The following is a 15527-nucleotide window of genomic DNA, read 5'->3' on the forward strand; positions in this document are numbered from 1 at the left end:
TCATCACGCAGGTTACCACCACGTGCAATGGGAGTTCCGTCCCAGTGGGGAACCCTGGGAGCCAGTTTGGAATACCTGCCTCAGAGTCACTCTGCCCTCCCCTTCCACCCCTGGGTGAGGGAGCTGAAGTGTCTATCCCAACTCCTGTCAGTCATTGGTTGAGGACCGCTGGGCTGGCGCTGGGGAGGTCCTTCTGGCCTGCTGCGGGTGACAGAGGGGGCTCCAGCGCCAGAAAAGCCCTCAGGCAGAGATGCAGATGCTGGAGGTCGGGCCAGTGTGCGTGGAAATGGTGAAGATTGAGGGGATATGGTCAGGACCCTGGAAGCATCTGCTTTAGGTTTGCAGTTGGTATATTCACAGATGTTTCCAGGAGGGTCCAAATCTGTAATAGCAAAGCTGGCGAGTCTACAAGTGCCTGTACCAGGCACAGCTCCTCCGCTTTCCTGAAAAAGCTTTATGACTGAACATGGAAATTCTATTTATTTTTGAAGAGTGTAGGAGATGGCCTTAGAACAGAGTAATTTTTTCGAGGATCCCTGGAAATTAAGTGGCCCCCATGCTCTGTGGAGCAGAGCTCACGAGTCGCAGACCTGGGGGCCTAGATGCCTGAGGTGTGATTTGGCACTTGGGTGTGGTACGGGCACCAGCATGCCAAGTCTCGGAGCTGGTACATTATGAATGATTATCACTTATTAGCATCCCTTCCTTTAAAGGGTCACTGCTGAGTAAGTTTGCAATACAAATGCCTGGTGAAAATTGGCTCAAATTTTTCGTAACAGAAGAACACTGACCATGTCTTGAGCATCTTCTGTAACACCAGGCACTGCCCTAGATCCTTTACTTGCATGAGCACATCTGATCCTCACAGGAGGCCTGAATTGTGGATAATATTGACTCTGTTTTACAGACGAGGAAACTGAGCCTCAGAGAAATGGGAATTATACCCAAGTGTATTTGGGTTCATTTCCACCATATTTTGGTAGGCAGCCTTCTTTGGGCAACATTAAGTATTGGCTACTGGAGTGAGGAGTACAGAAACACTCTTATAAATCCCATTATAAGTCCCCTCCTCCTGGTCCACTGTTCTCTTTCTTAAAGCATGTGGATGTGTATAACTTATAGTTTTCATAAGATGATTCATTCTGGGCCATTTTATAATTGTTAACATAACAGCACAACAATGTGTTACAATGCCTGGGAACATCTCTGTGTCCATAATATATATTAATATAAATTTTATGATGTAAGTGTCAATTTAAAAACGTCTCCTGATATCACCAAGAAATACCACTGCCCTGCCCACTAGGATGGCTATAATAAAGAAAACAGATAATTACAAGTGTTGACAAGGATGTGGAGAAATTAGAACCCTGATATGCTGCTGGTGGGAATGTAAAATGGTATAGCCACTTTGGAAAACAATTTGTCAGTTCTTCAAAAAGTTAAACATAGAGTTACTATATCACCCAGAAATTCCACTCCTAGTTACATAACCAGGAGAAATGAAAATATATGTCCACATAAAAACTTCTACATGAATGTTCATAGCAGGACTCATAATAGCCAAAAACTGGAAACAACCCAAATGTCCATCAATTGGTGAATGGATACATGAAATGTGGTAAATGCATACAGTGGAATTTTATTCAGTCATGAAAGTGAATGAAGTGATTTATTCTACAACATGGATGAACCTCGAAAACATTATAAGTAAAAGAAACCTGTCACAAAAAGCTATATATCATATGATTCCAGGACAGGCAAATCTGTAAAGACAGGAAGTAGATTAGTGGTTGCCCAGGGCAGGGGGAATTGAGAGGCTGGGGAGTGACTGCTAATGTGTACAGAGTTTCTCTTTGGGGGGATGAAAATGCTCTGGAATTAGACAGAGGTGATGGTTGCACAACCTTGTGGATGTTCTGACAACCACTGAATTGTACTTTTTATTAAAGGAGTGAATGGTATGTGAGCTGTATTTCAATAAACAACACAAAGCAAAACTTCTTCTGGCAGAATATTTGTGTCAATAAAAAAATGAGTATCAACATTAACCCAAAGGCTTCCTGCTTTTTAGTTAATGTTTTAGAAACATTCTTTCAGATTGTTTGCCAAGCCCTGGACAGTTTATGAGTTTATCTTATTTGATTTATTCTTGTGCAAACTAATATAATGTTTTACTGATGTCTTAACCTTGGACATCTTTGGAGTCCTTCAATTCAAGACAAACCCATACACCTGTCCGGAAGGAAGCACATCTGCCTTTCTCTCTCAGAGAAAAGAGATGTGGATGTTGAACACTTAGCTCCCAAAGTGAAAAAAAACTGCCATGTAAATGTAGGCCAAGAGCCTTGGTCTGTCTTGTTCTGGAGGACAGCGCCAGGTCTGATGCTTCAGGGAGGCCAATTTTAAATCAATACAAGAACACAACTTTCTAACAATTGGAGCTAGATGAGTTTTGAGCAGGTTCCCTGCTGCCTCGCAGGGCTGTGGAGATGAGAGCTGTGCATTGAGAGGGCATTGGATGGGCTGGCTCTCGAGTTCATGTTAACTCTGAGAGGCCATGATTCTAATTCTCCTGCTGTACTGCTCCAGCTCTCATAGCAAGAACTCTTTGTTGAACTAATCAATTGTATATTTGGAAATAACTTAGAATTGATGGGGAAGAAAGCAGGGGAAAAAAGTACCAGAGGCTCATGCTTGTTTCCTTGATGTTCAGAGAGAGCAAGTGATTCTAAAGCCAGAATTCTCAGAGCATGAGACAGGGAGCCAGGAGGTCTGGATTCTAGGCACAGACCTGCTATGCACCTAATTGGCTGGGTGACTTTCTGCAGGTCGTCTACCCTCTCCCAATCTCATTTGTTTGTTTGTAAAACACAATGCTGGGTTTGGACCGAGGACATTTTGGCTCTGAAAAATTTTAGAATTTTTCTTAATAACTCCTTCTTTTCATAACAAGTCTTACATCTGCCTTTTCCTTGCCTCTGGTTGGCTTTCACCTGTTTTTTTTTTTTTTTTTTTTTTTTTTTAAAGATTTATTTTTTTTTTTATTGATTAATTGATTGATTGCTATGTTGGGTCTTCGTTTCTGTGCTAGGGCCTTCTCTAGTTGTGGCAAGCGGGGGCCACTCCTCATCACGGTGCGCGGGCCTCTCACCATCGCGGCCCCTCCTGTTGCGGAGCACAGCTCCAGACACGCAGGCTCAGTAATTGTGGCTCACGGGCCCAGCCGCTCCGCGGCATGTGGGATCCTCCCAGACCAGGGCTCGAACCCGCGTCCCCTGCATTAGCAGGCAGACTCCCAACCACTGCGCCACCAGGGAAGCCCTCACCTGTTTTTAATTCCTTCTGTTGCAAGGAAGCCTTGCCATGTGCATGCCCACCGTGTTTCTTGGCAGTCTTGTCCTTCTTTCCTGATCTTAAGCCCTTCTTTCCTCATTGGGTTCCTGTCAATCCCATCTTCATGGTTAACACTGTCTCAACTTCCGTAGGCTATGGTAGGGCTCTCTGTCTTTTGTTGCCTCATTAGTCGCTTTGCTTCAATCTTTCATGTTAGTCCTAACATCTGCTGTTCCAAGTGTCTCCTACTTTTCCAATAAATCATTAGCTACCTAGGAAAACAGCATGATGTAAAGGAAGAACACTTGAAATTAGAGACTTAAAGTAATTTCCCCAAAGTAATAGAGCTGATGATGTGACTGGGCCTTAGTTTTCCAGTTTGTGAAATGGAGATAATAATACCTACCTCATGGAGTTACTGTGAGAATTAAAAGAGATAAAATATAAAAGGATTTGGATCACAGTGGTTGGTGATGGTGTTGGTGGACAGTAGTGAGAAGGTGGTCAGCACAGGAAGAACTTGTCATACTCTGTACTTTCAGGAGTGAAGTCACACAAACACCTGGGATGGAGAGGTTAGTGATATTCTCAGTAATCACTTCCTCTACTCAGTGTCTGAAGATAATCCCACAGAGTAAGTTTAAATCTTGTTGTGGAAATTTAAGTCTTTTTTTTCCTGTTTCTTTCTTTCTTAATAAAGATAGAAGAAAAATCATTTAAATCATTGGCCCCCTTTGGTCACAACCCTTGGTTGGTCTCAGAGATTGTTATTAGATTACCTCTTGATTATCTCTTCTTGGGCATAATTTCAGTTTCCTTAACCTCTCTCCTGGTGCCCATTTTCTAAAACTTTAAGTGGGTCTTTTGCTTTCTTCTGTCTCCCAGGGTAATATTCCTTCCAGGTTGGGGAACAGTTGTTGGGTAACAGGTCAAATGTATTAACAGACAGGCCATATGGTTCACAGACACTTTGCTCTCAATAACTTGATAGGAATTCTGGTGGTTTGACTTTTTAAAAAAAAATTTTTAACTATAAAAATGTAAGAACCATCTGCTGTTATTTTTTTGTATGTGATCCTGGTAAGTTATTTAGTTACACCGCTCCCATGCAATTAGCACTGCTCTGTGAGAGACTTTTGTAGCAAAGCTGGGTTACCTTATTTTCAGTTGTAATGTATGTGGAGTGTGTGTCCCATCCAGATTCCTTTCATAAATTGCAGCAGGTTTGCATAACATGCAATTAGGTTTTGGCATTTATATGGCTTCTGTCTTAGCTGGTTAGATGCTTTAATAGTAGTGGTCCATTTGATTGGTTGAGAGTGGGTCACATAGTAATTGCTGTGGAGCAAACCAAATAGGGTAATGTAATAGAAAGTGATGTCAGGGTGGGGTGGGGCTGCTTTAGTTTAGGGTCACAGAAGCCCTCAAAGGAGAAGTTGGAGTTGACATCTGGCAGGGGATGAAGAGACTGCCAAATGAAGATCTGTGGTGAGCCAAGTGAAGATCTGCAGTGAGAGAATTCCAAGAAGGTGGAAGAGTTAAGAGCAAAGGCTCTGAGCCGAGGAATAAGTACGGTACTGAAGGAAGTCCAGTGGGCAACGCTGTAGTAAGATGGAGGAGAATGCAGGGAGCTGAGGGTGGAGAGGGTCTAGTCTAAGTATAATAGGAGCCACTGGAGAATTTTAAGAGGGATGATATCATTTGATTTATAGTTCTAGAAAGCTCACTCTGACTGCTAAGTGAAGATTGGATTGTTAGGAGCAAGAATGGAGGCCGGGAGACCAGTCAGGAGACTGTAGCTGTTGTCTTCATGAGAAACGATGGTGGCTTGGACTGGGGTTATGTGCTGTAGATGGTGGGAAGCGATAGAATTTGAGATATACTTTGGATTTGGAATCTATGGGACATGATGAATGATTTTGACCTGAGTACCAGGTGATTGGTGGTGCAATTCTTACTCAGACATAGAGGGCTTGATGGTTCTTTTTTGTCCAGTCAAGTTTGAGATGGCTAATGGACATCCAAGTGGAAATGTCTAGCAGGCGATTGAGTATATGAATCTGGAGCTTGGGTGAGATTTGAAGGCTGACATGTTCATTTGAATTACAGAGAGGAAGCTGAGGTCTGGGTCCAGGACACACTGTCACTCAGAAGTCTGGAAGAGACATCAGCAAAGGTCACGGACAGAGTGGCCAGAGAGGTCTCATAGAGGACCATGTGCTGAATAGGTGCCTGGAAAGGAAAGGGTCTCCAGAAGGAGTAACTGGTGACCTCATCATTCAGTTTCAAATGTTAGCACCCAGCACCCATATTAAAATGTAAATCCAAAAATTTATTCTGCAGCTGCAAATGTAGTGACAACTAGAGCAAGCTGGGCCCATTGCCTGCCCACAGAAACCCTCAGCCACAGTGAGATCAGAAACAGGGAGACTCTTGTCTCCTGGGGGTCTTTGCTGCAGTCTCGACCAGGATTTGTGAGATTTTCATTTCTTTACCAAAACAGCAGAGATTGATGAGTTCGTTGTTGTTATTTGTGCTTAAATGGCAGTTGTGTATACAGCTGGTACACTATGCCGCAAGCCAGTTCTTGAAAATAAAAGCCTATGACCGCCTCAGTGCATGAAAAGACACATAAAAATGCTTACATTTTTAACTAATTTATGTTCTAATCCTGACAAGATAAGTCTCATAACAAATCATTTTCTAAATTTTCTCTTTTCTCGAAGGCAGTTTCTGTTTGGGAATTAACTTCCGCTTATGGAAAATCGTTGTATTATGCGTTTGTCACTTGGTAAATGTGATATTATTGAAACGAAGAGTAGAGATTTCTTGCGTTCTACGTCTCTTAAAGTGAAAGCATAGCACACTCCAACAAACATTTTAAATTAAAGGGCAAAATTGGGGAGTCCTATTTTTTGTACCATATACTATAATTTAATAGGTCATTTCCCCTGCTGTGTCAAGTGCATTTTCTCTAAAACCTAAAGCAGGATCATGCTGTACACAAGACGGTTTATTTTGGTGATTCTCATCAAGTTTGGAGAAGTAATGGATTTGTTTTAAATTAAGCAAAGCTGCATTTTCTTTCCAGAAGGTTCAGCGGACGACAAATACTTAGGCAAACTCTGTAAATGTTTATTCTAGCCTTTGACACTACTGACATTTAGTTGAATTTTACAAATAGATAAAGCTGCTAAGAATATGGTGGGCTGATCATTGGCAATAGATTGCGGTGAGGAGTATAATCGTGGTTATTCAGCCAAATACTAGATTCACTGATTGAATGAGACTTGCTGGGAACAAAAACATAGGGAAATAATCCCTTTCCAGAATTTTAACAGAATGAATGGTTCTGCTGCTTTGTATAAAACCAAAATTTGATCGTACCTGAAAATTCTTCATTTTTTTCTAAGCCAAGTTGGAAGTAGCTCGTTTACCTGGTTGGAGCAATCTCTTTTTTTTTTTAAAGACTAAAGCTTGAGAGCACAGCACTAACACGTAGCCTCACCTACGTGTGGCTTTACCATAGACATAGAGGAGTGAAACGTTAAGCCGGTCTGACAGCTGTGTGCTTCCTTTTGTGTGAAGGTTATAGGATGTAACAAGCCTTGTCCTTGGATCCCCCATGAGCGGTTATCTTTTCGAGGTGTCAGACTGTCCTTGGGTGGTTCCCCGTGTCCAGAGCCACGTGTAGGAGGTGCAGGGTGGGAGTGAAGGAGGCTCTGGGCTCTCTCCTCTCCTCCCTTCTCTTCTCCTGCCCTCCCTTCTGCACTTGGGGAAAGTGAAGGTGAAGGGGCCGGGGGAGGACCACCCCTTGCCTGGGCGGTAATTGGTGGGGAAGAGGTGCTGTGATGGGGGGTTCTCCCGGGGAAGAGGCAGTGTCTGTCCTCCCCACCCACTTCCCCAGTGTGCAGCACCAGGCGCGGAAACGCCTAGTAACTGCTTGTTGAACACTGAGTGGTGGAGTGGCAGGGCTCTGCACCTCAGGAGTAAGTAGCACCTCAGCAGAACCTCTTCCCTTCCCTCCAGCAGTTCCCTCCTCCAATCGCACACAGCCCAGTGTCGGGCCAAATCCCCAGAGCCCACACCTGGGGAGAGCACTTGATTTATATATTTATAAACATATTTATGTAGAGGCCCCCCTTTATCTCCAAAGCCTCCACCCAGTTAAGACACCACTTATGCATGTGAAGAAAACACTAGAGTAATCTAGGACACAGAGCAATAATATCTGCCTATTAAGAGCAACTTCTTAAGTCAGATCATGGCATCTTCCCATTGAATAAAATCCAAGTGCGTTACCTTGGCTAATTTCCTTTCCCATCTCCTCTTGTACACCCTCTAGTTCCTTGAGCACCCCAGGCACCTTCCTGTCTGCTCCACCCTTTGCCTGGAATGTTCTTCCACGGTTCTTCACATGCCTCAACCTTTCTGATCTTTTAAAGATCCACTTAACTGGTACTGCTTCACGGAGGTCTTCTTTGGCCTTCTCTCATCCCCTCTGTCCCTTTACGTTATACCTAGGCACGTTGCATTTTCCTGTGTGTTTGCTTTCTTGCTCACTATAGCCGTCACACTTGATTGAATGCTCTCCAGGCAGGACTGTCTTCTGATTTGGTTAGCATCTAGTCTATGCCTGGATCAGAAGAAACTCTCAGTGACTAAATATTTGTTTAAATGCGTGAATGACGTGTCAACCTACATTTCATCAGAAAAGGTGTTTCAAGTAGAAAAAAAAATGTTTTTCTTCTTTCTCCTTTCCGATTCTCAACATACAGTACACACACACAAACAGTATAGGTGTGGTTCATGTTAGAAAATTTCTGTAGTCATGGGCTTCCCTGGTGGCGCAGTGGTTAAGAATCCGCTTGCCAATGCAGGGGACACGGGTTCGAGCCCTGGTCCGGGAAGATCCCACATGCTGCGGAGCAACTAAGCCCGTGCGCCACAACTACTGAGCCTGCGCTCTAGAGCCCGTTAGCTACAACTACTGAGCCCGAGTGCCACAACTACTGAAGCCCGCGGTCCTAGAGCCCCTGCTCGGCAACAAGAGAAGCCACCGCAATGAGAAGCCCATGCACTGCAACGAAGAGTAGCCCCCGCTCACCGCGCTTAGCCCGTGCACAGCAACGAAGACCCAACGCAGACAAAAATAAAAATAAATAAATAAATTTATTTTTAAAAAAAGAAAAATAAAGAAAATTTCCCTAGTCTTGGTAAGGAACTGCCTTAAAGAGTGAGTTTGGTGACTTAGTGCCTACGGTCTGACTACTGCCATTAGTGCCTTTTCTTCCTAAGCGTCTAATGTGCTTTGCCGTTTCCTTCTAGCAAGGAAAGCCATATGTCTTCGACAGAGTGCTGCCTCCCACCACGACCCAAGAGCAGGTTTACAACGCGTGTGCAAAGCAAATTGTCAAAGGTAAGTGCTAGCTCTTCATTTCCTCGGGGCGCTTCAGAGTAATGGAAGACAGTAAGTGGTATTCGCAGCCTAGGAATTGATACCCCTTGACCATAAGCAGAGGCCTGCTAATTGGAAACACTGAATTATAGTGAGCTCTGGCCCTGATTTGCTGTGATGTCAGGCGAGTTATTTAACTCCTCAATACCTCCTTTCCAAGGAGATTTCTTTATTTCTTTTGCCACCTTTTGGGCAGAGTTATTCTGTCACCCAGAAGCTTAAAAGCAAGGTAAGCTATAGTCACACTATTTCTGTAATGGTTCTAAAATACTGCTGAAGGTATAGTGCCTCCTCAGGAGAAAAATATCTATTCTGAGACTCCAGTTGTGTAGTTTTGGTTGATTTATTTTGTGCATCTGTCTCTTCAGAAAGAAGCTTTTTTTTTTTTTTTAAATTTTACATTTTTTTATTGGGGTATAATTGATGTACAATGTTGTGTTAGTTTCAGGTGTACAGCAAAGTGAATCTGTTATACATATATATATAGTAGATATATACCCATATCTACTCTTTTTTAGCTTCTTTTCCCATATAGGCCATTACAGAGTACTGAGTAGAGTTCTCTGTGCTATACAGTTATCTATTTATATATAGTAGTGTGTATGTGTCAATAGAAATGATCCCTGAAAGTATAGTCTTCAGGAAGAAGCTTTAAATGTGGAAAATTCTTGGGCGTCAAGGAATTTTCTACAGCATCCTAAGATCACATTACCTTGCTGGTTAGTGAGTTGTTCTTGCTAGTCAGCATTCCTCAATTATACTTTCATCTAACCCACTTTCAACCATCCCACCCAGATCCTGACATTTGTTCTTCCACATAGGTAGCCTGAAGCCTGCATTTTTGTCTTAGAGATCAATCCTATTCTCTGGGACTGGCCTTGGTCCTGAAGGACCTGTGTCAAAATAACAGCAGGGAGACAAAGCAATTTACACGTTGCTCTACCTTACCCTTTTAAATCAGGGGCAGGATGGAGCTTGCCTTTGGGGAGCTCGCCATCTGGACAGAGCTGAGGGGCATCTCCTGCTACTTTGCTTTTTATCATTAAATCCTTGCCTTCAAATTTGAACGCTGCAGCAATTGTGCTTTCAAATGTCTTGATGCTACCACTTTTATAGGCAGTGCTAGATTTAAAGAGTGAAAAGTACAAAAAACAAAAAAACAAAAAAACCCCAAACACCTTGTCATATTAGATCCACTTATTTTTAGAAGCTGAGCTGACTAACCTAACTACTTGAAATGCGTGAAAATCAGCCCTGGGTACATCTGTTAGATTAATTCTGACCCTGGACACCTGCGTGGGAGACGCCCATCAGTATGTCATGTTCCTTGCTGAGTTGTATGGTTATTCACATTCTTGTTGCAGACATCAATTAAATTAGACGGTCTTCACAGTAAGATTATTATAGAAAATTGAAGAGAAAAAATATGTCTGAATATGAGCTTTTTTTGAATTAATAGTTTGGGCCTGTATCTGGTGGTAATTTTTGTCTTCTTTCTACTTCTACTCTTTTGCTTCTCTTTCTATCTAAACATATTTGCTCTTTCTTTCTGGAATATATAGTTCTAGTTTGCTCCTAGTCAGCCCTCCTTCCCCTCTATTATCAGACTCTTTCATATTTTTATTAAAGTAAGATTAATCACATATGAGCCAGAATTTCCTTCTTTTTCTCTCCTCCTTCATTATCAGATCTAAATAGTATTTACCATGTGCTATGCTAAGCATTAGGTCCATTTAAACACATACCTGCCCGCTCTAAGTTGACATTGTAATTAGAGATGGATGAACTCTGTTTTTTAAAAGTCCTGTGATTAACGAACAATAATAATAATCTTTGAGTCTTTATTTACTAGATAAGTTTGGGTCCTTTCAGCACTTGGAATTCTCTATAATATATGAAATGTCAGAAATGGGCAATCCCTGGGGGGTTCCTGTGGACACCCTAACTATGGATAACTTGAGGCCCAAATATATAGTGAGCCACAAAGAAAACTATTTAGAATAAAATCGGGACTTCCCTGGTGGCTCAGTGATTGGGAATCCGCCTGCCAATGCAGGGGACACAGGTTCGATCCCTGGTCCGGGAGGATCCCACATGCCGCGGAGCAACTGAGCCCGTGTGCCACAACTGCTGAGCCCGCGTGCCACAACTACTGAAGCCCACAAGCCTGTAGCCCATGCTCTGCAACAAGAGAGGCCACCGCAGTGAGAGGCCTGCGCACTGCAGCGAGGAGTGGCCCCCGCACTCTGCAGCTAGAGAGAGCCCGTGTGCAGCAGTGAAGACCCAATGCAGCCAATAATTAATTAATTCGTTAATTAATTAAAATAATAATAATAGAATAAAATCAGGCTCTGACATGATATAGTAAACAGACATTTCTTGGGCACCATACATATAACACGAGCTTACTCATTTTGTAGCAATAAAGAGTATCTTAGTCTCCCTTGAAAGAAAATTATTAGGGGCATAATGAAGACCAAGATTAACTTTTTTTAATATCCACTGAGGCTAGTGTGAAAGGAAGTGGCTGTGTATTTCTGCATCAGCAATCTAAAATGTAGGTATATAAGAAAGAACTGCTTGGAATAGATTACCAGGTACAGCTGAGGCATCTGTGGCCATGACAAGCCCTATTTACATCAAGAATGGAAGGTGGTGCGGTGGGGGTCTTTTTTTTCTAGAGGCCAAGAATTGAATCAAATGACTTCTAAAGGAAGTTTAAATCGCAGTCTCTGTGATTCATGGTGATGTAGTGGACTGGTGAGCTTTCCTTTCAAGTCTATCTAAACCCTTGATGTTTTTGAGATCAGGAAGACTCCTTTTAACTGGACAGCTTTATTCTCTCTCAGTCTTTGTATTCCCTTCAACTTCACTGAGTTAAAAAAAATATTTTGAACATTTGATTGTAGAGTCCTGGCATCTCCCACGCTCCCCTCTTTATCTGGTGTGTATTTCTCAAAACATCGTCTGAAAGAGTGTGTAGAATCTCTTCCAGTTCTTCTAGAAGAGGTTATAGGGTTTGTGAGTACCAGCATGGTAAATAGAAAAGTTCCTATGGATGCCCTAGGAATTAAAAACCATGGTTACTGGACACTATTACTGAAATAAGAATAACTGCATCCCAGCCTACAGAAGCCACCGCTGGCATTTGCCTCCCAAATTAATTGGATGTAGACCATCCAGTGCTAGAGAAGATGGTTTCTTGTTTTCCAGTTCTGATTTCTTTAAATTGCATTCATTTGGTTGTTTCTTTCATTCATATTTTTTTGAAAGTATATTAGGTATTTGCCATGTGGTAAGTACTGCTAGGGACTGGAGTCACCAAGATACATAAGACTGCAAGAATCTTTGAGTATAGGGAAAGAGACAGATGCATGCACAATTATCGTACACGTGGGAATTATGTGCTTTAGGATGGGTGTGTGCAAAATGCTATGGGAGCACAGAAGAAAGTCACTACTGGTTTTGGTGGGTAGAGAGGAGGATTGGAGAATTAAGGCTTCTTGGAAAGGTTGGGTTCTGAGGAGCATAGAAAATGCAGGGCGGTACAAGCAGAAGGGATAGCAAAAGCAAAAGCATAAAGGCCCAAATTATATGGGCAGCTTAGAATGGTACAGGGTGCATGGCTATGAGACCTAAAAAGTTAAACTGAACCAGAATTTGATAGAAATTGAAGGGCTTTACCTTATAGGTGATGTGGACCCATTGAAGAGTTACAAGCTTAGGGTATTATCAGATCTATTTTATTATTCTATTATATATGACTCTTAAGAAGAATTATATTCATTTGGTTGCTGTTATCTGTCAGGCACCCTCTATGCATTTTACATATGTTATTGCATTTTAAATCTTTACAACTTTATGAGGTGTGAGCATTATTATTCCCTTTGTACTAAAGAGGAAATTGAGGTGAAGTAACTTGGCCAGGTCATTTAGGGAGTAGTGAAGCGAGGCTGGGCCTTGAACCTGAGTTTGTCTGACTTACTTGAATTTTACTATCCTGCCCCCACTTTTCTGGTGGACCCATAGTGAGCATTTGATAATTATTTTATGAGTTGTTCCTTTTCCGTCAGGCCATATGGACCACATTGCAAAAAGACAGGGGTAGGAATGGCGGTGGGGAAGGGGAGAGGGGAGAGAACGGAGACTGGGTTCCAGAGCCAAAGGGTGGCCCCGGCTGTCTGCCGATAATGAGACACGCTTCCATTCTGAAGACGCTGCATGCCCTCACCTGGGCACAGTGGCTGCCCTCGGACTGGCGGGGCCAGTATCCTGGTTGGCCTCTGGCATTCGGCAGAACGGTCTCTGCGTTCTCTGGGCACCGCCTGCCTGAGTAGTGTGGTCGGCTGGCAAGAGCCTTAGGATTCCAAGCCAGGGATGAGTCGCAGCCACTATTGCCAGGGGCTCTGGTGCCACGACCAGGCCACTGTTTCACCTGGAGAGCCGATAGGAGGCCACAACAGCCTCCTCAGGCACCCTGGTGTGTCGGTATGATTATGTCTTCCCCAAATTCTTACCTGATAATGGAACTAACTCTTCTGCTTCAGCAAGACCTGGACTCAGAACTAATAAAACCTAGGATGGAAAGCTTGGCTCTGAAGGCTGCACCGGGAAGCAGAAAGTATTTTCAAGGACCCCGCTCCACTCCTCCCTCCCAGGCCTCTTCCCACCCGCTGTGGACTCTCTCTTTTGGGTTTGCTTGGCCGCTGGATGGTCGTGTGCTGTGTTCGTGGGGCGCCGCTGGCTGTGTGGTGTGAGCTGAGGTCATGTCACGCCAGACCCCATCACAAAGAAAGGTTCTCTCCAGCTGGGCTGTTTCCTGGCTCTGTGGCTGGTGTATAGAAACAGTCATTCTGTTATGGCGGAGACTCTGAAACAAATGCTCTCCTGGGCCCCAGGACCTGTCACTCAGCGTGACGAAAGTGCCTTTCTGTGGGCTGTTTCTGCGAGAGGCAGGCGGGTTGGTTGTGTGGCTCAGTGGCTCCGGGCACAGGCCTGTCCCCTCATCTCCCTGTGCTTGGCGGGTGTCCATCTCCCCGCATCTCAGTGGTCCAGTCCCAGATGCACTTTTGTGCTGCGCCCCCCTCCCGGCCTCTCCTCTCCTCTCCTCTCATAAGCAAATACAGACTCAACAACAAACAAACTCCCCCAGCCCTGGAGTTTGGAAGAAAGTAGAGAACACCGGGTTTGAAGAGTTTTCTGTTTTCTTTTTAAATTACCTTCTGATTCGGAATCCAGTTGATAGAGGGCGGCCTCGGCCCTGTTCAACCTTGAGCACCAGAGGTAGGTTCTCCAACAACAAATTAATTGTAACATGATTCTGAACACTTCAAAGGCCACACGGGGGAGGGGGAAGGGTAAGCTGGGACAAAGTGAGAGAGTGGCATGGACATATATACACTACCAAACGTAAAATAGATAGCTAGTGGGAAGCAGCTGCATAGCACAAGGAGATAAGCTTGGTGCTTTGTGACCACCTAGGGGGTGGGATAAGGAGGGTGGGAGGGAGACGTAAGAGGGAGGGGATATGGGGATATATGTGTATGTATAGCTGATTCACTTTGTTATACAGCAGAAACTAACACAACATTGTAAAGCAATTATACTCCAATGAAGATGTTAAAAAAAAAAAAAAGGCCACACAGAGTTTGTCCTAATGGTCTTCTCTTATGTGTTCTCTTTTTCTTAAAAAACAAAAACAAAAACAAAAACTAAGAAATTGCCCGCAGTGTTGAAATAGCAGCAGCAAAGAATCAGGGACTCTCCAAGTAAGAGTCTCGTGTGCCTCTCAGCTCCCTACTGCAAGCAAGCGATGCTGTCCATGGGCTCTTGTTTGCATATATGTGTCCCAGTCCTTAACCTGAGGGAGTTGGGTGAGCAGTGACTCACTGGGAGTTAGGAGGATTGTGCATTCTCTTAGTGAGGGTGGGTTTAGAGGGGTGGACTGAGCCTGGGGGTTGTCTACGGGGCAGAATTCAGGTGCCTTGGTTCCATTGCTTCCTGGCGGAGGAAGAAGCAAGTGCTGGGTCTTCTCCCGTCTGCGGAGCTGGGTTCTGAGCTGAGGTTTCTTCAGCGTGGGGCAGTTGTTCAGGGCCACCTCTGCGTGCAGGTGAATGAGTAGGGCGGCCAGCGGCTGTGATGAGGAGCAGGGGGACCCCTGGCCTTGGCTTCCGTCTTCCCGTCCCAACACCTGAGGTCAGGGGTCGGTCTCAGGCTGCTTCCTCCACAGGGACTTGAGATGAGAAAGAAAGCCCTTTCAGTGTGGGGGGAGAGGTTTAGTCTCTAATAAACTGGAGCTTTAGCGCTGGGATTGTGGCTGGCGTTCTCACTGTCTGGAGTTGTTTGTGCCATGAATATGTAGAATTTTAAAACCACAACCCAGGGTGGAGACCACTTTCTTTGGGTCCCTGAAAGCCTGTCACATTTGTGGTTGTGTAGAAGCTCTCCACTCCGGCCACCATTTTCAGACTGTAGAACTCTTTTCTCTGGGCAAGTTGGCATTTTTGAGAAAACTGAAGCTTGAACCTCCAACCCTTACACTGTAGTCTTCAAGTTTGTGCTTCCCCCGTTACCAGGGAGACCATTACCAGAAGTTGGATACGTGCGAACATTTTCTCTCTCTCAATATAGCTTGACACAAACTCTTGAGGGCTGCCAGGATTTAAAAAAAAAAAAAAAAAATCCTGCCACTTAATTTTTCTTTTTTTTAGCTACCCAAGGAAAATGCCTGCTT

At 43.9% G+C, this 15527-nt stretch overlaps 1 protein-coding gene across 2 annotated transcripts in view; it reads left to right on the plus strand.

Moving 5' to 3' along the window:
- KIF5C (kinesin family member 5C) overlaps window positions 1-15527 on the plus strand; it is a 179420-nt gene that overhangs the window by 53490 nt on the left and 110403 nt on the right. For both annotated transcript variants that reach the window (XM_007183036.2, XM_057551553.1), the window contains exon 2: window positions 8665-8755. In XM_007183036.2, coding sequence (XP_007183098.2) covers window positions 8665-8755 — 91 coding nt within the window. The remainder of the gene's footprint in view (window positions 1-8664; window positions 8756-15527) is intronic.

The sequence above is a fragment of the Balaenoptera acutorostrata genome, chromosome 8 (genome assembly GCF_949987535.1).
Source record: "Balaenoptera acutorostrata chromosome 8, mBalAcu1.1, whole genome shotgun sequence".
In the NCBI taxonomy this organism is placed as follows: Eukaryota; Metazoa; Chordata; class Mammalia; order Artiodactyla; family Balaenopteridae; genus Balaenoptera; species Balaenoptera acutorostrata.